At 40.0% G+C, this 24,263-nt stretch overlaps 1 protein-coding gene across 2 annotated transcripts in view; it reads left to right on the top strand.

Moving 5' to 3' along the window:
- The window catches only part of LOC146862126 (prostaglandin reductase 1-like), a 291,511-nt gene extending 269,271 nt beyond the window's left edge, over positions 1–22,240 (top strand). For both annotated transcript variants that reach the window (XM_085641315.1, XM_085641316.1), the window contains 3 exons: positions 6,131–6,236; positions 18,258–18,376; positions 21,720–22,240. In XM_085641315.1, the coding sequence (XP_085497441.1) occupies positions 6,131–6,236; positions 18,258–18,376; positions 21,720–21,830 (336 nt within the window). In that variant the 3' untranslated portion in view covers positions 21,831–22,240. The remainder of the gene's footprint in view (positions 1–6,130; positions 6,237–18,257; positions 18,377–21,719) is intronic.
- Positions 22,241–24,263: the final 2,023 nt, after the last annotated feature.

Below are 24,263 nucleotides of genomic sequence, written 5' to 3' on the forward strand. Positions count from 1 at the left end.
TTCAGGGACCGAGTTGCTGTTGCGAGTCATTACGATATTGTGAGGGGCGGCCTTTGATGTTTTATTGGAGGGGTCACTGCAAGGATGGGAGAGGATGTTGCGGGGGTAGTGCTTCAGTTTTGGGGTTGCTCACTGCAACCAGAGACTGAGCCTGGAGGTGTGTGACAGAAGGGAGCTCCTGTGGTGTAAGAGAAGTTCTAAGACGGGTGTGCAGGAGACTGACCTAAGACAACCACGAGGAGAGCTCAGGAGGAGGCATGGGGCAGACAGGAGGAGCTCTCCTGGTGTGCAGGAGAAGGTCCAAGAGCGACAGGAGGACAGTGTGCAAGAGTAACCTAGAGACTGCCCAGTGACAAGCAGCTAATGGTGCACTCACTACCACTTCCCTCTCTGTTTAACTCTTGCGGCTACTCACAGCCTCGGTGTCTCTGGCACACTCTGGTGGGCGGAGGGGGAACAAGCATCGCCAAGACTGTGGGGTAGTTGAGAGACGATATGAAACTTATTAAAAATCAGCGCACACAGCTGTGGCGTGTGGCCCTGGGCCATTTCACTGTCCCATTTGAACGCCTCAGATCTGGGGAAGCACAGCTCAGGTCTATCAACACAAGGTTCAGTCTGGGAAACCACAGCTCCATTTAAGAGCACCTAGTTCAATCTGGAATGAAATGCACACTCCAGTTTTATGCTTCAATATTTCAGGGAACTCAGTACACCCTGTTGATCTTTCAGGTACATCCTTTCCTCTTTCTAGCCGGGCGCCATCCTCTCTGGCAGGGCAGAATCTCGCTCTCTTACCCCAGAGCGCAGACTCGCCTCGAGCACTCAAACAATGGGACAGTCTGTCACCTAAGGAGTGAGGACACTGCGTCTCTGACACTAACCACTACCCATCTTTTCGACCCCCCAATACATGAATGCATCTTCTAGAGGCCTAGAGCGAGAAAAGAAGGCATGAACAGTGCCTTCTTTTCACATAGTACCTCTATTTTAAGTTTAAAGAAAAATTTATTGAAGTTCATTTACAACAGAATAACAATAGAGCATAGCGTTGAACTCATTTCAAGTAGAAAATAAGACTTCATAACTAAGAGAGAGAAAGAAAGGATAGGGGAAAGAGGTAGAAGGGAGAGGGGAAGAAAGCATCCTCAATAAAGCAAAAACAGTTGTAGTAAAAAATGCAATCATTGTCATAGAAAAGTATATAAAAAGAAACAAAGAAAATGGATTAAAAGTACAAAAACTCCTCTAATAAAGATGTATACAAAATAGCCATAAGACAAGCAATAAAAATATGTACATGAAACCATCAGGAATGTTGTCATGGAGGTTTGGGAACTTCTTCTGTACACGGAGTATGTAATGGTAAGGATCTAGCAGATACGTTTAAGAAATCTGTAACGGGAAGCCATAATAAATCACGCTTAATGGCAAGTGTAATGGGATAAACATAGGCTCTGTCTAGTCTGTGGTGATAACAAACTCCATACCACCAAGCCTGAAAGGAAACATTTGAGGTATCCTTCCAAGATTTAGTGATTTGCTGAAACGCTACAGCAATAAGTAAATCAATAATAGACGTATTAGTGGTGGAAGAGGACCATATGTCTGAGAGACTGCCTAAGAAGATATGTGAAAATGTAAGAGGGAAAGAAGTGGAAAAAATCTTATTGATCTGAGTCCACACATCAGTCCAAAATTTATTAATCCTTGGACAAGTAAATAGCATATGCTTAAGATCTGCCCGTGACGCTGAACAAGACCAGCAAGAAGAGGAAATTGAAGGATCAATTGTATGCAATTTGGCAGGAGTAATCAAAAGTCTATTATATATAAAAAATAACGTTTGAGTTGTATTTGCTGCTCTAGAGGATTTCCTTATCTTGGTCCAGATTTTCTGCCACAATAACACATAGTACCTCTATGAGGCGCAGAAGGCTGTAGTATGATCACGCCACAATAATTATAACATAACAAAAATATGAAGCCAAAAGATGTTTCTTCCAAGTGATTTGCTGAAAACGGTTGCACACCATATTTCTAAATATGGGCATAGACACATTTTCATCTCAAATGCTCAATAGGAAAAATAAGCACAACATTTAATCCGTCCAGCATGTGATTTGTATTACTGACTAATTTTAGAGCCAGGACATGGTACTGTAAAAACAAGTAATTTGATGAGGGTATGTAAGCTCCACGCATGGTCTATCTTACATGTCTATCCGCATATTATATACTAGTCTATAACAGAGACTAAATTATGATCAAATGCATATTATTTTTAAATGTATTTATCATTCACATGGGAGGTCATGTCCATCTCTCACCTTATTTACCAGAAAATTCGTTAAAAATACCCTGGGTAAACTTGGGCACTCCTGCTGGGGGCAACACAATGTAAATAATGTTAGCCCAGCACAGTGTCCTGGAATCCTGAGGTAAAGTGGTTGGTAATGATGGAACACAACACCACATGGCCTCCTTAAATTTGAAATACACTCCATGCATTTTTATCAACAGTTGGCATTAACAATGACAATCAGTTCCCTTCACCTGCTGGGAGCTGCCAGTAATTTGGGGTTTTCATAATAGCCTGTGTCATGGAACCATCCTTATAGCTAACACTTCTCGTGACAGTGACGGTCAGCATGAACCACACTTTGTGCTTCTCTACTCCACTCGCCATTATGTTAACTTTTAGTGAGACGTTAAAGAGTTTCTAATTCCATCGAAGTGTCTTCTGCCTGCAGAGAGGAAAAGAGTCAACACATTTTTTCTGTTAGAAAGACTGAGTCATCTTCATTGGTTTTCTTCTGGTTGTAATCTGGAAACTTCGTTTGGATTTTGTGCTAGTTTGTGTCAAGGGCATGTATTCCTATGCAACCAGTGCTTTGTATGGGCAGGTGCTGTCTGGTACTGAGTACCTGCCCTTCTAAAATGTAAAAGAGATTACGTGCACTTCTCAGCACTGGTGCAATACTTTTAATGGGGGAGTACCTGCACTTCTCAGTTGCAAACAGGTACTCTAGATCATAGAGTACTTACACTTTTATATTTCCTTTTTTATATGTTGAGTGTTTCTCATTTCTTATTAGAACTCTGAGCAAGACTATATAGAAGCATTGCATTAAATGTTGGCGGTTTCAATTAAAAATATACCAAATGTTATTTTTTGGCAGTGGAGCAAAGTAGTAGGTGGTTGGCCGGCTCCATTTATTTTGCTGGTGGGACGCTCAAGTTTCGATACGTCACTGACTGAGGGTGTTTTTATATTCTAAATAAGCCAGATCTAAGAAGGTGTATTGCCTCTCCCAGGGTCTGACTTTGCTTCTGCAGCGGGCCCATTAGTGTCTGCTCTGTTCTTATCGCTAACATATTCCACTGTTTGTTCTCCTATGACTGGTTTAATCACCTATCACTGGTGGTGCAGGCGGGACAGTATTACTAATCATAAATGACTAGACCTGGGATGCAGGAGCTGATGTTCTGTCAGCTGGTACTGGCCCACCTCTGTCTCTGCCATCAGTCACATCGCCTCATCAGCCTCCACATCTACCTTTACTTCTGTTTTTGTCATTTCAGGCTACTGATATTGTAATACTTGAAAGAGACACACGTGTACTACTGGTATGCTTTGTACCTTTGAATGGATGCTGCCACCAGACCACACTAATGACATCTGAAAGCAGCCTGATGTGTCATGTGTTGATAGCTACATCATCTTCTTTCCCCATATCCTTCTGTTGTGACTGGTTAACTTTATTTCAGAGATTGGCCCTCCCTACATATTGTTAAAAATGGCAGGTTAGTGGCAACCCCTGCTTTAGGGCTGCAACTGTATTCTAAAAAGCTCTTGCTGCAGTACTCTATCTAGCTGATGTGTCCTCCTACGTTTGCTGGAGGAATTCATTTATGCAGAGAGCGTACCTGCTTGCTTTGAGTGTAGTCCTAACTGTTTCATGATGTCTCTATCTTCAGACATTGCTACTGCATCCTTGTCTGCCTCTCGGGGCCCATCGGTTGTAAGATCATGATCACCTCCATTCCATACGGCCTTCCCCAACCTATCAGAGCACCTTTCCTCTGCTCTCTTTCACAGTCACCAAGAGCTGATACATAGTGTTGGGTTAAAATGATACCCACCTGTGCAATGAAGCCTTCCACAAACTCAAAGCCCATTTTATGCAGAATGCGTAGGGGACATTATGCATTGTACTAAATGCAATCAAGTTGCTAAATAGCTTCTCGTCGTACACACATGATCTTTTTATTAGCTTTATATTTGTCTCTCCTTAAATACTGCAATTTAAAGAGTGTGAGGGTTTACTGGCCCCCTCAGTTATTTGAGTGGTTTATTTGCTTGTTGTCTTAAGGCAAGTAAAACAACCAAATAACTGCAGGGGTTAGTACTATAGAGTTGTGTTGCAATGTTTTTCCGTGCATACGCTGCAATTGTACCTGGAAAAACCCGAAATTACACTTGCGTAAAGACCCTATTATCCACAAAAAGAGAAAGCCAGCAACCTGTGTTTATACTGTACTCTAAGCAGTGTAATTGCACTGTACATACATGTAATTTTTAGATGTGCTGAAGTGAGTATATCCAAGGGGTTGGCAGAGGCTGGTCGAGTTTCAGCAATGCAAATTCGGTAAAAACTCAAAAGTAACATCTTTACACCTGTGTGGATGTTCTTGAGTATGGTAATGCACGTACTACATGACCTTAACTTGCACTCAAGCGGAACTTGCAGACACTTTGTAGAAAATGGATTTTAGTACACCCATACATGCAATATTTTACAAGACTCATTTAGAAACAGATATGTTGTCAGGGGAAACGGCCACTACAACGCGGCCGTTTCCACACATAACAGTAACCACGCATGCATTACATCGCATGCGTGGTTACCACGAAAAGCCTTTACCACGCATACCTTTACTACGAGATACGTAGTAAAGGCATGTGTGCTAAAGGTAATATTAAAAAAGGGGGGTTGGGGGTCTCCCCCCCACAAAAAAAACAAACCTGATTCCATCCATGTGGAGGCAATCGGCGTTGTTAGAGGAAACGGAAAGACACTTCTGCTTCCTCTTTACGACGTGCGACGCAGATCGGAAGAGCTTCCAGAGAAGAGAGGACGTAGCGAGGTAAGGGGGAATTTAGTTTAAGTAATTAATGAGGGGGACGCGTAGCGAAGGGGTACATTTAAGGGTTTGAGGGTGGGGGAATCGCAAAGGGAAACATTTTTAAAGTTGAGGGGTGGGGAATTTATTAGAAGAAAAAGGGGCGGGGTGTCGCACAGGGGTATTATTAAAAAAAAAAAAAAGAACATTTACCACGAAAATGCATTTACCGATATGCGTGGTAAATGCATTTTCGTAGTAAATTTTATTCGTGGTAACGACATTCGCGTTGTAACGCATGCGTAGTAAAGGCATGCGTTGCAACGGAATGCGTTGTAATGACATACAACCTGTTGTCAGACGATTATAGTAATGTATAGGCTCTAAAAACGTAAAATGAAAATAAATTTACAATTGGGGTGTTTTCCTAACACTTTTCGTACCTAATTTACACTATGCAATCTGTTTTTACTAAAACAGACTTTTCCCTATTGCACGGGAATGCAATGAAGTTATGTGCACACTTCATGCACTGCATTATTTTATGAAATACACAAAGACAATGAATAAGTAAATACATTTGGTAAAAGTCCTAATTTATGCTCATCAGTAAATGCACGTTTATGCATTTTGTGGATTACTCATATAATATTTTGATTGTGAAACATCCCCTATATTTTTATGTCTTTATGGCAGAGGTTGAATGTATTACATGGAATTGATTGAGTAATACTTATAGGCATGGTTTCAATATCCCCAGTTGGAAACAATCATCTCCAGGTCATGTGCTATTTTTCTTTTCTTTAGAGCTGAATTGATTGCGTCTTTCACTTTTATTGCTGCTCATTTATACTTTTTGTTTTTCACTATATGGATAATTAACTGTTTGAGCACTGTTTCTCTGCATGTGGCCAAAGCCCTCCCTATAACAGGAGGCTAATCTGATTTGTGCCCAACTGTTCTTGAAAGACGCTAATCTTTCACTAATGCTATTTCTTTTCAGGTAGGCGGAGAATTTTCAAGCATTGCTTTGCTCCAGATGAAGAAATTTGGAAGGATTGCTGTGTGTGGAGCCATCTCCGAGTACAACGAGAAAGAAACCCCAAAAGGTAACCTTTTTCAAGCTATGTTTCCAGTTATCCGTTTCAAATTTAAACACGTATAATATCCTTAATACCCATATAATATGTTTTCTAATGCTAATGAAAATGTGAATTTTTCTTGTATGAGATCTATATTGTTTTAGATGAGTTAAATCTAGCAAAAGTCAGCTGCTCCACTGTTGGGCAAGTCCAAGGTTTGTTTTGATTTGAGAACCTTTAGCGCTAAGAACAGTTTGATTTTTTTGGAAGGAGGGAATCATTAAAGAAAAATAGCAAACTTTATTTAATAAACATGTTTTATCTTATGTTGATTTTTAGTAATTGTGCTAGCGTTTATTTAAGCATTTCAAAACGTATAACTGTTTTATTATTACAATTCTTCAACTTATCCTGTTTTAATAAGAACGTTAAAGTAGTAAAATAGTTTATTTAAACTTGTTTTAGGGTTCTTTGAAAATGAGTTTGAAAAGTTCAATAACAAGTATTTACTTTTTCTAGGGAGATAAAAAAAATATTGAGGCAGTGTGTTAAAACAGGATCAAAAATGTATTTAAAAATTTACAATTTTCTGAAAATGTGATTGGGTTAACTACGTTTGAGTAGTTTGTTAACATGTTTTAATGGTTGTTTAGAAGTTTTATCATTTTGGAATACTTTGGTAATCCTTTCAGACAATTTAGTTTTCCTTATATATTATGTTAGTTTCCTACATAATTCTAAACTTGGTTAGGAATTGGAAACATCATAAAATACGCTAATGGTCCGAGGTGGTTGCCGAAACTCTGTGAAGGTTATTTTAAAATGTTCACTTAAACACAAATCTCAATGAACAATTGCATGGCATCTGATAACTCATTCGATATTTCTACACTTTGTAACAAAGATGTATTGAAAGATTCAAATTCTCACATTTTAATAAACTCCTGAAATTGACTGAAACATGCAATGGCAATTTTATACCTTCGTAAATTTTGCAAGTGCATTTCACCAAACATATCAAAATTCTTTAGAACTAATGTAGAATTTAAAAGTTTAACCTGTACAAACATTCTTAGAAGTCTAGAACCGGTGAAATACACATTTTCTAGTTTAAGCTGGTTAACTACCAAAAGCTATCTGTACTTAATTTGTGTTGCTGCCACCACCATTAGTCATGTGATAGAAAAATATGGCGATCTTGATTATAATTAATAAATTTCCTGGGCAGACTGCAGCTGCTTGTCTTGTCACTTCATACTGACCCACCAAAGTCCGGATATCACACGTCATCCCATCATTGAACATTGGCCTCGCCAGTTGGAGCCACCCATTGAATAATTATAGGTGGAGGTGATCAGTAGGAGCAGGGAAAACTGTAAGTTGTTGCACTGCCTTTCCCATGATGTCCTGAGTGGCATGCAACTAGCTTGTGTAGGCCAGTACAGCATTGGAGGCCTGAGTCCGGAATTGCTGCCGTAGACTCCGTTTGGCGTGGGACCTGTCTGCGGCAGGCAACATGCAGTAAGGACACTGGCAAGCCCTTCCTTCCTGCCCTAGAATGTGCTGTCCCAGATTGTGTGTTGTTTGTAATGCCTGGCTGCAACTCAATAACTCACCTGCACTTCTAGCTGGTTGTCAGAAGCTGTGTATCCACTAGCACGAGTGCAGAATGTTGCTGGCTCCCAATGCCCCACCCAGGTTTCCCAGCAACACGCAATTTCAATTTACACATAGCTGAGGAAACCCCAGGGGGGAGGAAGGGGATGGGACAGAGAAGAGACTGCTCACACCCGTCTGATTCTTTCTTCAGCCTCAGACGCCTGCTGCTCGTCTTCATCAGGCAATGATGTTGCTGCAAGAAATTATAATTGTTAACTGAAGTCTCTAAATACCTCCCTGCTTTCCACATCTAGCCCTCTGTGAATCAACCTACCCTGAAGTGGTGTGAACTTGCTCCTCTTTGTTGGTGTGCGTGTCTTTTGACCTTGTATTCTGTAACTAAAAATAATATGATTACCTTTTTTATTCTATCTGAGAATCTAATTATCTATGTATTTATTTTCTTTCCTGACTTCTCACCTCAACTGGTCAATACTGTTGTATTATTCCTTGAAGATAAGTGTTCTCACTCTTGAATCTTTTAATTTGTCTTCTGATTATTTTTTCCTTCACCATAAACCTTATTTTGGAACTATCCTTAATTCTAGAAGTTAACTCACTTCCTGTACTAATTTCTAAATATATTACTGAACTAACTTATATACTATACTTCGTGATTGTGCTTCTTTTCCTGAAACTTGAGATACTTGTGCTAACACTCCTTTTGAACTGTTGCCTCAAAAACATATGCGCATTCTAAACAACTAAACACTTGTTCCTTCCTCATGCGCACAAACTGTTAACTTGTGCTGACTCTCTTTATTATACTAATGCCGCAGGAACATTTGCGCATGCTCAACGAAAAAACTGTTTATCTTTTCCTCATGCACACTAGTCATCAGTAACAGAACAGTCTTGCCGCAGCTTTTTCAATATTCAGCTTCCTGCCGTGACCTCTCGATACAAGCTCTACACTCTCCTCGGGTAAAAAACAAGGAACACTTCAGTTGCCTGCTTTCTTCCTCAACGACTCTGGTGAAGTGCGCCACAGTGCGGGCTCAACACCTGGACGATAACAATTGCATAGAAAGGCTAGAACGTGCCACTGAGTTTTCATCAACTGTCTCAAAAGCCGCCATCTTGGGAATGTCGGATGATCGCTTAACCTTCCTTCGCCTCGACTTATTCTTCAGAGCAATCACACTCACCGAGAATCTTGTTCTTGGCGGATTTTTGGTGATCCTGACACTGGTTTTAAAGAATTGTGTCTATCGGTGCAGCTGGCACATGTCGATTAATTTCCACATTGATCTTTCCAATAGAGAATGTGTTATGAGATAACAACAGTACATTTAAAATACATCTAGAAATATTCCTTCTCAAAATCGGATGGGATCATGAGTGTATGAAAATGCCTTCTTGTATATAGCTAACTGCAGATTGAATTGCTTCCACATAATCCAAATGTTTCCAATACAAGGAAGTTAAAGCATAGCCATAGAAAGCAATTTGCCTAAAGCCACATAATTTTGTCTAGTGAGGAAGACAGGATGTCAACATTGGTCCCCGGTGCTTAATTTGTAAAACAAAATAAGTGTTGATGACCAGCTCAGCTGAGAAACCAGCGGCTGATGCTATTAAATGTTGGTATACCGAATACCATGGCTGTGCAGTCTTAAATCCAACTCAGGCCTCTTTAATCTACTACCAGACACTCCCTCACCCTTTTCAACGGGTTTTTGAGCATGTACTCCTCCTTCTTTTTGTGTTTAAATGAACAAGAAGAAATGTCAATTCCTTTTTAATAAGAGTTGTTTTTTATTCTTTTTTGTTTGTTCTTTTCATGATCCAACACAAAAAGTTGCATCCTGGCTTTTCAAGATTCTTTAGATCACATTACTAGAACTGCACCAGCTGACACGGTTCGGTTCGGCCAGTAAAAATCCAGGGTCAATCCCTCATGTTGACGGCGTACCTACATTTGGGCAATACCTTCGGGACCGGGATCCCTGGACCTTTGGAAAAATTGGGATTACTCCCTCACCCTTTGTCTCACTCTTGAAGGTTCCTGCTTTCTTCCTTTGTGGTGTTTTTTTTCCATCTGCCTCTTCCTCCGTCTTTCCACTTCATGTATTTCTCCCTCTCTTCCTTTCGGTGAATGTCTGAGGTGGGAAAATAAGTTCTGGTCCCCAAAATTGAATACTGGTTGGCCTCACTGGCACCCACCCACTCAAAAAAGCATTGCAGTTTTCCGAGTTATGTTATTTGTTTACTAAAGAATATGTCCATCAATCAGAACGATAGCTTTTGACATGTTTAGGAAAATGGAACGGGCGGTATTTGTTGAAAATCTGCTTCCTCATGAAGTACCTTTTACCAGCGACCTTCATGGTAAAGTCAAAGACAATCTGAAGATTGTGAGTGTTACTGAGGTCTGGTTTACAGCCTGGGGACTTTGCAGTACTATTACTAAAATGTGTTAGCCCTGCCTAACCAAACATCTCTTTTTTATCTCTTTTTTATCACCAACTAAAAGGTGACCACCTGAGTGCCTCGGGTTATGTGGTTGGCTTCAAACCCAGATCACTGTAACAGTGTGACATCTTTTGATATATGAGGTCAGGTGTGAAAGAAACGTAAGACATTGTTCCCTGAGTCATATCAACTGACCCAAAGCCTGTGTTTCCACCATCTGAACTCTAAAGGTGAATTTTAAACCTGAACCTTACAAAAAGATCGCTGGTGGCAAAAAAACTGTTTTGCTGCTAAGAAATACCCTTTTAGAAAATTAAGCAGAGTGGCAGAATTTAAAGTGGCAATTAAAGTTTATACCAATATTAATAACATTACAAAGTGGTTTGTCCGATTGCTCATTCTTGAAAGTTTTCACTCCAAATTGACCTTTTTTTAGACTGGCTGCTCATAGCATGAGAGCTAGTTGTGCAGTGTCACTATTTATTTTGGTAGGAGCAAAGAGCTGTGCTCGGCCCGAGGCATATCCATACCATGAGACACACAAAGGGCATCTTTTGATATGTATTGAGACTTGCCTCCTCAATATTAGTTTTTGATAAATCTGCCAAGGCTCAATTAGGTGGAAATTGGCCGACTGGTTGTGAACTTCATCAATCCTGATGCCTTTTGCATGGTGTTGCCCACAGCAGAGTTCTTCCTTTGGTGGTGAGTTTGTAGTGGTGGATTTGCCAGGACTGGTGGTGAAGTTAATATCTATACGGGAGACAACTTTATATTGTTGGTTGCTCAGTGGGCTTAGACAACATTTCCCTTGCCATGCTGACTTTATGGGATACAGTCCATGTTTATGAGTCAGCAACAGTAGGATAATTGCCCATCAGATCCAGCCTCCTACACTTAGCCATGTGGTCTGTGCAGTTTTGATTTACTACAATTCCGACTTAGTGCTTTCTATCGACACAACCGCTTCTTGTGGTATTTCAGCCCATTGTGAGTATTGAACTTGTAACCTACCACCTCTTTTTTTGCATCCAGACGGTTGACAAAACCAAACCTGCTAAAGGGGCTAACATTTAAGTAGCATTTCAAACCCAAAAATATTACAAGCTATGCCCTGTGAAGGTCGGAGATCTATGACACCAGAAAAAAACAGCTCTAGATACTTAAAATGATTTCCACGTTCTCATGCAAGAATTTCAGAAAGAAAAGACCTTGCTTCACCAAGACATTTATAAATCTATTAGCAATCTTATCCATCATCTACAAAAATTTGAGGATTAGGTGGATCAAGTCAAGGGTACAGTGAGTGAGCGAGATCATGAATAAGGTACGCTCTTTGAGAGAGTTGCTGTGTTGGAACACTCACAACAAACTGTGGTCATAAAAACTGATGATGGAGAAAATTGAAGCCATCAAAGCAACCTGAGCATAAGGTGAATAATTGCGTGAGTCCCAGATTCAGACCCTACTGCCTCCGTTCTGAGACTCTTCTTCTAATGACTGTCTGCTACTGATGACATGGAAATCATGTTGAATAATACTCTGAGTCTACTCTCAATTTCATGTGCAGAGAAATCTCGCCCCAGATGTTTTAATGAGAATCCTTTACTACAAATAAAAAAGAGATTTTGGGGGGTTCGGGCACTTAAAGGGAAGTCCATCAAGGAGGCGAGAACTTGCAAATTTTTCAAAACATCGTGGCCTACACACTATCCAAGTACAAAGAATTTAAAGTGATGATGGACTTTTTGTATGAGAAAAACATTCCCTATCATTGGATATTCGCATTCCAGTTCTTACTTTCTTTTAAAAATGAACATTGCACAGCTCAGACCTTGGAGAAGGTGGAAACTGTCCTTCAGCATTATTTATGTGCAATTTTATGTAGCACAAACTTGGCCTGCCGCTACTGGAGCGTTTTGCATAGACACCAGTTAAGTTACAGTAGGACAAACCATAATCTTTTTTTGGGCATGGTGAGATTAAGTGATTTGCCTAGAATCATTGGATGATGAACCGAAACAGAGACTCAAACCTGGATCCCCAGTGCCAAAGTCAGAAGCTTTGCCCCATCCTCTCAAAGGGTTGAGATGCCAAACCCACAATCCCAGTCATTGGTCCTAGACAAATCAGGACAATAGCAAATTCATCATATTCTGAATAAACTAAAAACAACACGCCAGCTAAGAGCACAGAAAGAGTGCTCCCCAGTTGAGCCACTATCAGAAGACAGAATATGTTTCCTTCGCTATAGTACATATTTATACATTGAACATTTTGCTCAGCCTAAATTGCTGTACAATGTTCACTGTTTCATCAGTGTATTTTGGTTTAACTATAACGCTCATGGTTTGGATTGCCTATACTCAGATACCATTATGGTTGGTGCCCTTTATTAATCAGCAGTTTGCTCTTGATTATTTGTACTTGAGTTTATTATTGATTGGGTTGATGACTGGTATTGGGTTTATTCTGTTTGATGCATCTTTAAAATCGTTGTTTGTATGTTTGTTTTTATTTATCTCGATAGCTTGATGCTTGATTGCCTTGTACAGCACACTAGATAGCTTCTTATGAATCTTATCAATCAACATCAGTACTCCCTTCTACCTCACTTAGCCTACTACAAATTAGCAGTCCAAGTTCTTAATGTCAAATGGCCACAACGCTTGGTTTCCAGATTTTGACGCATAATGTTCAGGACTTTAACTCTCCTATGAAAAGTAATATGTTGCTGAGGTGGCTTTATTCCACGGATACACCAGTTGCATTTATTCAAGAAACCCACCTAGTATCTAGAGATGTCCAACCTCTTTATTTCCCACGTTAACCCTTGCAGTATCGTTCCTCTGGTCAAAGACTAAGAGCGTTGTGGTTTTGTTTTGAAAGGGCATACATTTTCAAGAGATATCAACCCACAAGAATAAGAAGGGGAAAATGCTTATTCTCAAAGGGAAGGGAAGTTGGGAAAAGCTACTGTTACGCTGCTCAACATTTTATTAAGGATCTCTTTGAACACTAAGCTCACCGAAGATCTCTTAATAATGGGTGGAGATTTCAATATAGCTTTTGACCCACAAAAAGACGAGTTGCATGCATGTGGGTATGGTTACTGTGCACCTGTCATGATGGTTTTAAGGATTTGAATTTACTGCATAAATGGAGGTCACAGCATCCCCATGTTAGGGAATATGCGTTCTTTTCAAATGTTAATGGAACCTCTTCCAGACAATGGGTCTCATTAAGATATCGGTCGGAAAGCATTCCAACCCACTCGTTGTCGGAATCTTTTCTGACCAATTTGGGTTTGGGGAGTCCGATCGACCGATTACGATATTTCCAAACACCACGCGGTGGGACTCCCATTGACTGCAATGAGAGCCTTTGTTACGACCGACAACACATGCTCCAATTGTAAAAAGGGGTGGTTGCAGAAAACCTTGCACCCTGTGGCGGGCACCCTATGGTGCCTGCCACACTGCATGGTTGTGAAGAGGGATCCCATGGTTACCCCTATGGGCCCCACCGGAGGCCTCCGGGTGAAAGGGGGCCTCCTACGGGCCCCCAAATTCAATTTCCGGCAGTCGTTTCATGTCGGACAGACCAATTCGGAATGGGTGTCTGAATCCGACATCGTAATACTTCAGTCGGAAACGCAGTTCATAGATTTGTACGATTCAGCTACGACCAACTCGGAGTCTCCAAATGCAGGTCAAAACCGAGTCGGAAAGACTGAATGGTTACCTTTCCATCTTATTCGGTTGGTTGGAAATTTTTCCTAGTCGGTCAAAACATAGGTGCCGACACGGGTTTGGAAAATCCGAATCCTGCTCGGAGCCTTTCTGACCGACATTGTAATCAGCCCCTTAATATGTTGTCAACCCTACCCGCCCACCTACAGTTGTACCCCAGAATTGAATTGACATGCAAGTATTATCAGATCATGCACCTGTAGTGATAAGCTGCAAAGATGGTATCGCACACCTCTTCTGTAACAAAAATTTGGCTCAAGAATAAAATACCTTTTAAAGATCCAATGGTTAGGGATGTCATTGGGGAACCAATGGAGCACTTTTGCATGGATAAAAATTAAACTTCCATTTCACTGACAACATGTTTGGAGGCTACCAAAGCAGTAATATGTGGCAAACTGATTTCACTTACTGCAGGGCTTTTTCTTTGCAAAAAGACTAGAAAGCTAGAATAGAATGTAAAAATACTTGAACTGAAGGCAAAAAAGGATGCTTCAGGATCACTGAAGATATATAGGGGGTCTACAGGAAGCTAGTGGTCAATTGGAACAACTTGTAGTGAGTGAGACAGCATGCTGAATACTATGTACTCAACAAACCTATTATAATAAAATTAGCAAAGCAGGTAGATTGCTTATAACATTAAGCTTACTCAGAATAGAAATAGAATCCAAATAATACAATAGAAACCGGGGGCTACACTCACACAGCCACACGATATACTGCAAACGTCTGTCTGAATATTGTGACACACCATATACTGCTGAGCCGACTAATGAAACTGAGGAAGAAGATTATCTCAAGTAGTTGGATCTCATCTGCCCTTGGACAACTCATATAACCTTTGGAGAGGTCATTGTGGCAATTAAATTACATTCAGGCAACAAAGCTCCTGGACCAGATGGCTTTGGTAATTCCTTCTATATAAAACATTGTGGGACAAAAAGTTAGAAGGGATAGTGGAAATAATTCTAATATTCAAATCTAAGTGAAACCAGGCAAACTGTGAGGTGTACTGCGCAATAGCTTATTTAACACAGATTTAAAGATTTAAAGTCCTGTGTAATCGCTTGGAGAATATCTGGCCCCTTATTCTTCAACCCACGTAATCAGACTTTATTCATGAGAGATAGATGGGTGATAATATATGATTGAGCTTGAACAGCTGTCAAATGGTGAAAGCTACTTCTATGATGTATGACTCTTCTTTTCCTGTATGCTGAGAAGGTTATTCAACATGTTAGACTAGTGTTACATATTTAAAGTCCTTGATACAATTGCTGTGGGTCCAAAGATCATGGGATTCAATATAAATAATTTTGTGTCCCCCTCAACTAGTCCTAAAATCAATAATTGTATCAGTTCTTAGATTAACCTAGGAATGCCTTTGGTGCAGAAAACTAATCATAATCCATCAAACACAAGCTTAAGTGTGAGGCGAATTGGTACAATTTGCGGATGATATACTTTGTTATATCACTAATCCAGAAAGTTTTATTGGAGTTCTCATTAAGGGATGGGACAGTTTCTCTAGAGTATCTTAAAATGAATTATTCCAAATCAATAGCAATGGAGTTGCTTTGTATGACAAAGTTAGGTTTCTCACTCTTACTGGATTCACAAATCAGAATGGCACCCAACTTCATAGACTACCTGGAGATCACCATAACAGCACAAAGAGAAGATATATACTCTGCTAAGATACCCCCTTTGGTGGATACCCGTTTTCAAGCCCTACACAGATCGGGGAAGTTGGAAATGTCATGGTTTGACAGAATTGTGTGCATTAAAAAGACTATTCTACCTAGGTTAATTTCCATAGTTTAAACTCTTCTTAGAAGCAAATATGGAGGGGTTGTGATGTTCTTGCAAATTGATAGGTGTGCCCGAGCACGCCAATTATGCCCCATAATTGCCTTAACAAACCCTCCTGGCCCAAAACCTTGGATTCAAGTTGGAAGACAATTCTCAGTCAAGTCAATATACATACCACTCTGGTTCCAATTGAACCAGAGATCCCAAAATATGCTTTTTCAATCAACTCAAATCTTGTCGATCTTCTAGTCAGCTTGTGTGAGACGCTCTAATACGACAACATATTCTTTATTGTTTCTGTTCTTAAACAATCCTGTTTAACTATCGCAACTAGTAGATGTGGGGTTCCACAGAGGGTTTTGTAGCATCACAACTACTCTTGCAGAGTTTTATAATTAGGGTAGACACGTAACACCCTGGAGGTTGGATGGCAACCACAACTTCTATATGATGCAACTGGTGCATTTGGTTGCCTTGGGGTGATGCCAGGGTCAGGCTATGAGGGATCTCAGGCCCATAGAATCCTGTATGGAGGAATGTGTGTCTATGAAAGGCATTACCTGATTGTATCAATTACCGGCTGCTTACCAGTCGATGTTAACCCTCCGTATACACTTAAATGGGAGTTGGAATTTGGAACCTCCCTTGATAAAGTCTCCTTGAACATACAGTCCAAGGAGACTTTATCAAGGGAGGTTCCAGATCTCAAGTTCCTAAATATGCATATCATATAAAAAAATAGTTATAAAATAATATTGAGATGGTACCTGATGCTGGTCCAACTCTTTGATATTTGTGGCTCCGCTTAGAATGCTGGTCTTCTATCAAAGAGCAAGGTATTTTGACAAATATGTGGGGGGTTTGTGAAATAGTTCAGTCATTTTAGGAGGTAATTGTAAAGCAAATTAAGTAAATTGCATGGTTAGAGATTGTTTTCAACTTTGCGGCCATGATTTTGGGCCATACATGGGAGGATTATGAGTATCCACTGACTACCATACCTACTTGTCAGGCAATAGCCCAGCATTGGCGGTCCCAGACCCATCCCTCTCCGCAACTATGGTGGACAAACGTTTGTTAAAAATATGCCATAGAAAAGCTAACAGCACTGGTGAGGGACAGGATCCTGAGGTTCAAAATGATTTGGTCCCTATTCCACACTCCTATTAAATGACATGGAAAGGTTGATTTGGGTTTAGGATGTATTCCAAAAATAATCTGTACATCTGGTGTATGAGATCCGAGCTCCTCTCATGACTTGGTGGGAGGCAATGATAGCACGTAGATTTGAAGGCACATTGGGGGTGCTGGTAATAGAGGGAGGAGGACACTATTAACTAATAATAATATTGATTGATCATACACGCATTTTTATACACTGGGTAGAAGGGGACTCATAAAGTTTAATACTGGAATTGGTATTATCAGATGATTAGGTGTTCTGTGCTTAGTGTTTTGTGAATTTGTTGTATGTTTGACACCATTAGATGTCTTCTTTATTTGTAAGTGTTTATCTATTTTGCAGTCTAGACATGCTCTCTTATTTAGTCATAGAGCTTCTTTCTCTGCAATATGTGGATTATGTTGGGTAAAATAGATAACTTCCATTTTTCAGTGTGTGCATATCAAGAGCACACCTTTAGGCAACTGAGCTTTGATTTGTAAAATGTACGTTTTGCATATGTTTCTATAGAACTCAATAAAAACATTTTCAAAAAGTGCAAACTTGCCACAGCCATGTTGGAGTAGAAGAGTGCAACACAAACAAATTTGTTATTAGAGAAATACGCATGGTTGTATAAATGTGCTAAAGAATAGATGGAACCACGCGGTGGTCAATGCACCCAAACCCAGAAACTTGGTATTTTTGGAACCACCAAGAAATCACATGACAACAAAAAAGTGAAAAGTTTGATCACTAAATTGGTTGTTTTTAGGCATTGTTAATTTACTATAGAGAAATAGGTTGTAATGGAAGCATGCTTTGTTAAATTTTATTTTGCCATTTGTTGTGCAATTTGAAATATGAATTAGTGTGCATTGCTTAATGTGCATAATAAATAATTTTAAAATATAGGGACCTTGAAAGACTTAAGTTACCTGAAAATGATTATGTGTAAGGCGCGCTTCCAGGCCTCTGCAGCTTAGTAAATATGAACCTATCAAACCAAGTATGAACCCTTGAATGTCTATGTTTTGGAGGAAGTCTGTTTTCTGATGTAGCCAGAGATAAAATGTGGTGCAACATTGTAGAGCTAATGGTGCAAGATGCTATTTCATTTTAGAAGACCTGTGGTTGTTTTTTGAGGGCACATACCTTTTTGAACCACCCTGCTAGACACATAATAATGATTGTGTCAATTTGATATTTGGTTATTTATCAATCTCTATGTTTTTCTCTCATCAGGTCCATATGTCCAGTTTCATTTAATTTCGAAGGAACTACGCATGGAGGGATTCCTTGTTCATCGCTGGATAAAGAGATATGATGAAGGCTTAAGGCAGCTGCTTGCCTGGATTTTGGAGGTAAAGCTTTTTCTACCACTATTGGTTTGTTGGAGAGATGAAAGCGCACAACACACCTCTGAAGATGGCGTTGCCTGTTAAGAGCAGATCCAAACTTGTTATATTTACCGGCATTACACTAAATTAGGGCTGAAGCAACTGCACTGGGTGTTGGTGTAAATTCCAGTCAACCCATCCTAAATTATTCCTATTGTTTCCATCTGGAGAGACACAGGATGTGCATATGCTTATATTGATCTACTATAGAGAAAATCTATGAAATGGTTATATTTATGAATATTTGTTGTTTGGAGTTAATATTTTTAATAGATCATCCCCCGCCCCAGGGTTTTGCGGCCTGCATTGGCATGATTTCTGTGAACTCAGATATTTTTATACAGTGTTTTCATAACATAAACATAATAATCAATGCACATTACAGCACATTGAATTTATATCCAAACCGGTCCTGATCAATAAGAACATTGAACGTTTAAGCCATCTTTACAGCTGGATAATTAAGGCCCAGGTTACAAAACTTTATGTGCCCATAGGTCATAGGTCCAACTGAGTATGTCTAAGGAAAAATAAAAAATTCCAAATTGATGTTGAATACATGCCTAATTCACACATCTCACTCACTTCTAAAAGGAAACTCTATAGCACGTACCTGACACTATAGAAATATCAATTAGAATCTAATTTCTCCACTTACAGCTTGTGGTCTAGAGACATTTATCACACAGGTTCAGTGCTTTACAGTCAACCACCAACATTTCTCATGTTCACTACAATATTTAGTTGTTTTTGATCACAGTTGCTTTGTAGGTCTCGCCTACGCAGCGTGCATGCGTTGCTTAGGAAAGAGACCTTTAGTAATTGGCACAGCTTTCCCGTCAAAAACATGCACGTGTTGCATTGCTTCCAATGGCAACGCGTGCACGTCTGGCGATTTACTTGCTGGAGCGAGCGGCTGGCGCCATGTGTTATCAATTATCGTGGCGCCAGCCGCGCACTCCCGCAAGTGAATCGCACAGTCCCCCTCCTCTCTCCCCCCTGCTGCCGTGCGCGCTTGTGCTCGTTTATTATATTTGAATAGCATAAAATGTTTGAACAATTATCTATAATAAGCTATCAATGTAATGAGGCTTTTAAGAAGCGCCGCCTCCTCTAGGCGCGATTTCCCACCATTGTTTCTTGGCTCACTCCGCGATCAAGTGGTTCCTCTTTCTTTCACAGGTTGACACGTTGTTTACTTAGCATTTCTAAAGCCGTAAAGTGCACAGACCATCCTTTGTTAACACGAGCTGTGTGCATTGTGCGGGCGCTCCAGTCTACGCACAAAGGCAGCGCTCCCATTATTTAGGGGTGACATCAAGGCGCTCGTTACGAGTGGCCCGGTAAATTGCATTCGTGCAGGGATCGTATTTATAAATGTTGTGATGTTGTTTATCCCTCGCTGTAATCGTAGCCTCAGTATACTTCAGCAAGTCAAACCTGCTAAAAAATGCTGATAAAAACCGAGACATGCGGATTGTGGTGCGATGAACACCGTAATCCAGACGTTATTCCCCACCCTGGTGTCAAACTTGCAATAAATTCGGCACCCGGTGATTTCATATTTTATGGGGTGCAGTGATTACTCCACCACACCCCAGGCCACCAGTTATCAGGGCCTCAGAGTTCAACTCTTTGGTGGTGTGACGTCACCTCAAAGGGGACCCGCTCCCTCTATTACACTGGGGCTCTTTCCACAGCCCCTGTCAGTCAGGACCCACCCCCCATCCTCACATTAGCACCCATGTTTATTATGGACCTGTTTTTATTTTCAAAATGTTCTCTGTCGTTTTGGTAATAATAATGGCCTGTTTTTTTTTTTTATATAACAGCGCTTTGTACTTCAGTTGTGCTGTCTCCAAGCACTGTAACAGCAAGTTTCCTGGTCTTACTGCCAGCGATGCCGACTTTCCATGAGTAGAGCCCCAGCACAGGTGCCTCCGGCGTCGGAAGGCCTTGATCCATTAGGCAGGGTGACAGCGGCCTACGTCACTTCTTGTTTAACGTGGTGTAAAGTTCCTTGCATTCCTGTGCCTGGAGTGGGGTGGCCAAGTAGTGCCTGGTAAGGAACTCAAAGCAGGACCCATGCGTAGGGAGAAATCTCCCTGCACCTCGGGGCCAGTCTGTGTTTGTTTTACTGAAACTGTCTCTGCTTTTGAAGTTTACTTAAAACTTAAGGGTATTTACGCGAAACCTAACAAGCATGGCATGTGCTTGGCACGCTGCTCTGCCTTACTTACTTTACACCCGCAGCACCCCCCATGAAATGCAGCCAATACATTCCATGCCAGGCAGGCAGGGGTCTCAAAATATGGCATCTAATTCAGGCATTTCGGAAATACAGAGCAAGAAGGGCTGGGCGCGCTTTCTTGCTGCTGGCAGAGTTGTGCCAAGGTTTTAACTTTAAAGTTTCGTAAAGCTTGCACGTGCATAAAACTCACCTCCATTTCTTCAGTAAAATGGTGACTTTCCTACATAACACATTGGAAAATATGAGTTATTTATGATTTGTTCATGAAAGTTGTAAAGGCGCTACCTTACCACAAAGGTAAAGGAGTACAGTAGGCTTGTGAAAAGCAAAAAGGAAACAGAATATATACATTTCAACCTAAACAAGACTTAATTGAAAGATACAATTCAACAGAATGCAGAGTGACATCATATTAACGAGCATTGGCATAGCCAATAGGTCTCTCTTCGGGACCTTATAAGTATTTAGTTATGCAGCACAATATCCTTAGTGCAAAATTGATAGAAGACTGGCAATTTAAATACTAAAAATTAAGACACTAATTTAAGAACAAGAAGACTGGCATTTTAAAGAACAAAACGGAGGACACTAATTTAAAAATAATCAAGAGATAAACAAGAGACCCTGCCACTGCTGAAAGAGATTTGGGATTTTTGTGGTATATGCAAACTCCTAACTTTTCAATTTATCTGTTAGCTTCACATGTGAGGCTTTCTCCACTAGAAACTACACTTGTGTGTCAAGTTGTGCTTATTACTCACTGGATGCTAATGTAAACATCAATTAGTTGATTGTGGATGAAGAAGCCTGCCTTTTGAACTGTATACAAATAATATTTAGGTTTTGTTTAAAAACCTGTTCTGTTGTTACCTTTCTTTAATTTAAGAATACAATTACTGCCCTTGGGTAAAGTGATATGAAACATGTTAGATACAACTTAGCTAGTCCCAAGAATATCCAACTGACTGAAGTACCTGGGAGGAAGACAGGATGTGAAAGTCAAAGGATGTTTGCAATCATTTACAATGTTATAACAAATTTATCTTTTATCTGCAGGGAAAACTCAAGTACAGAGAACATATCACTAAAGGATTTGAAAACATGCCTGTAGCCTTCATGGGAATGTTAAGAGGAGAAAACACAGGGAAAGCAATCATAACTGTATAAAATATGATACATGTTCTATTTTCATACTTTAGTGTTAGGCCACTGTCTTTCTTCGTAGGAGAAAACATGCCTCGACTTTAATTAGGAAACGGGGAACAACATTTCTTGCAACCTTTATCTTTCAGTGCATGTTTCTAATTGCTTATTGTCACTTAGGGGCACTCTTTATCTACCTTGGTATACTATTCTGGTGTGTTTATATATTTGGATTCTTATAATGCAAGTAATTTGGAAAAGTTGGAAATCTTTCATGGGTTTGCATGCTGGGGACCACTTAAAATCATGTGAAGTGCTATTAAATGTGAATGGGTCTTAAGGACAATTTGCCATGTTGGAGTGGTTTTGATGATAAAAAAAACCTTTTACAACCAGTTCAATAAAAAAAACATTTTGTGTTGTATGCATACCAAGTCAATGACAAGTTGTGAAATACTTTTCCTGTTACAACATCATTGTGTTTTTTTTTTACCCATATGCTAATAACATGCTTGCTTCCAAGACTAACTATGAGGAATGGATTGTTGATTTAGAATTTATAAGGCCAAATAGAGATGCAGCGCACTCAATGTAATTCGTTGTATTGATTTACTTAACTCCGTACGGCCGTATGCTGGAGTTTACTACCCACCACCCTGCCCCTACCCTGCTCCGCCTCACCACTCCGCAGCACTCCCTCGAGGAGCCACCACTGTTAGAGATCCTCTCTTGTGGCTTCATTCGATAAGGTAAAATAATTACATACTGTATTAGTGATCTTTTCTTAAATTGCATAACTGTTTTTTTCCCTGTTGTTTTTTCGGCACTGCAATTCAAATATGTTGAAAACAACATAATTTTGTATTACATATTGTTACTCAGACTTTGGTGAAAACATTATAAAGATATCCTGATGAAGGCACGGTGAAACGTAATGTCTCATAATGCATTGACAATGCAAATTACATACTTGCATTGTTCAAGTAATTAATGGCTGAAAATTGAAAAGCAATGGTGAAAATATTAGTAATTAGAAATGAGAAGAATATGTAACTTCTTGAAACTCAACAACTTCAAAATCAATGGGGACAACAAAAGAAATAAAAGAAAGGTAAAATAGCAATTTAAATATAAGTATAACTGATTGAATGTTAAGGCGACAATGGCAAACAGTAAATTGAATGTAAGAGTTTTCTAACTTAAAAGCGTGCACCTTGGATCCCATTAAATTAATTAAGGCAAACAAATATCTCATAGTGATGGTGTTCATCATGGTCTAACAGGAAATGTGTAAAGCAAAGGTACACATTTGGGAACTTCTATGTAGTTGTAAGAAAAACGGGCGCAGTAACAAGGATGTACAGTGGTCGCTAATGTGAACTCTTCTCTTGTTAGCAATAGAAACATATTTCTATTAAACACTTACCTAATAGTGCTAGATTGTGATGTTTTAGTTGTAAAAGCAAATGGTCCGCATTATAATTTGGGAGTGACTCAGCAGGTAAAGTAAGTAACTGTTTCAATAAGGATTACCAGCTTCTTTTGAAAACCATGACACAATTTGTATACGCCTCTGAGGAATCATCAGAGGACTAGGGTGCAGAAACACTGATTCCTGCATAATTCCCAATTTCTTTGGGGCAATCTGGGAATACCACACGATTCCCGCACTTCAAAAATACCCATACACTTTATTATCGATTACATCTCAGTAATTAGCAGTAATGAGGAGTTTTTGCTGCAGTGATGAGTTTGTATCCATTAAAGAGCACATGCTGATAAAACGGTCTTATTTTATGGAAATTATTCTGCCAAATAATACAGCATGGATTAAAGTTTTTGAAAATGCTGTACCCTTGCCTTGCAGCTGTGTTCTTACACTAAAAGAGGGTAAAGGCCCAGATGTACTATTGTTTCATGCAACGCAGAGCAGCTACCAAACTTGCTGCACTGCGTCGCACAAGGGGAGAAACACAACGCAGCGTCGTAGCTACTAAGACTGGGCTGCTGCTGCTGCTATCATCCTCTGCAATGCTGCCTTTGCGTGACGTGCAGCCTTGCACAATGGTGCAGAGGTCAGTGTGTGCTGAGTAGCGATGGAGTTCTATACTTGAAGACAACCCTTCCAGCACAAATGTCTATGTTTAGGCCAGCTCAGAAGGCTCCCACAAGCTGGGTGTGCACTGCAGCACACACCTGATGCTTCTTTTATTTTAATTTACTCATTTATTTATTTATTTATTTTGTTTAAAAATGAACATAATCTCCCTTGTTTATGCCGGCTTCATGAACGAGCTAGTTTTTGATGGCCTGGCCTGGATATATTACTAAAGAAAGCTTTGTAGCAAAACCTCTGGGTGTTTGGTCTGATCCGCCTCAGTAATGCTCTCTTGACGCAAAGCAGTTTTTTGCACTGGGAAAAGGGCCCTTTTCTAGCGTGGAACACTTTTTGAGTTG

This window comes from Triturus cristatus, chromosome 2_2 (genome assembly GCF_964204655.1).
Source record: "Triturus cristatus chromosome 2_2, aTriCri1.1, whole genome shotgun sequence".
Classification (NCBI taxonomy): domain Eukaryota; kingdom Metazoa; phylum Chordata; class Amphibia; order Caudata; family Salamandridae; genus Triturus; species Triturus cristatus.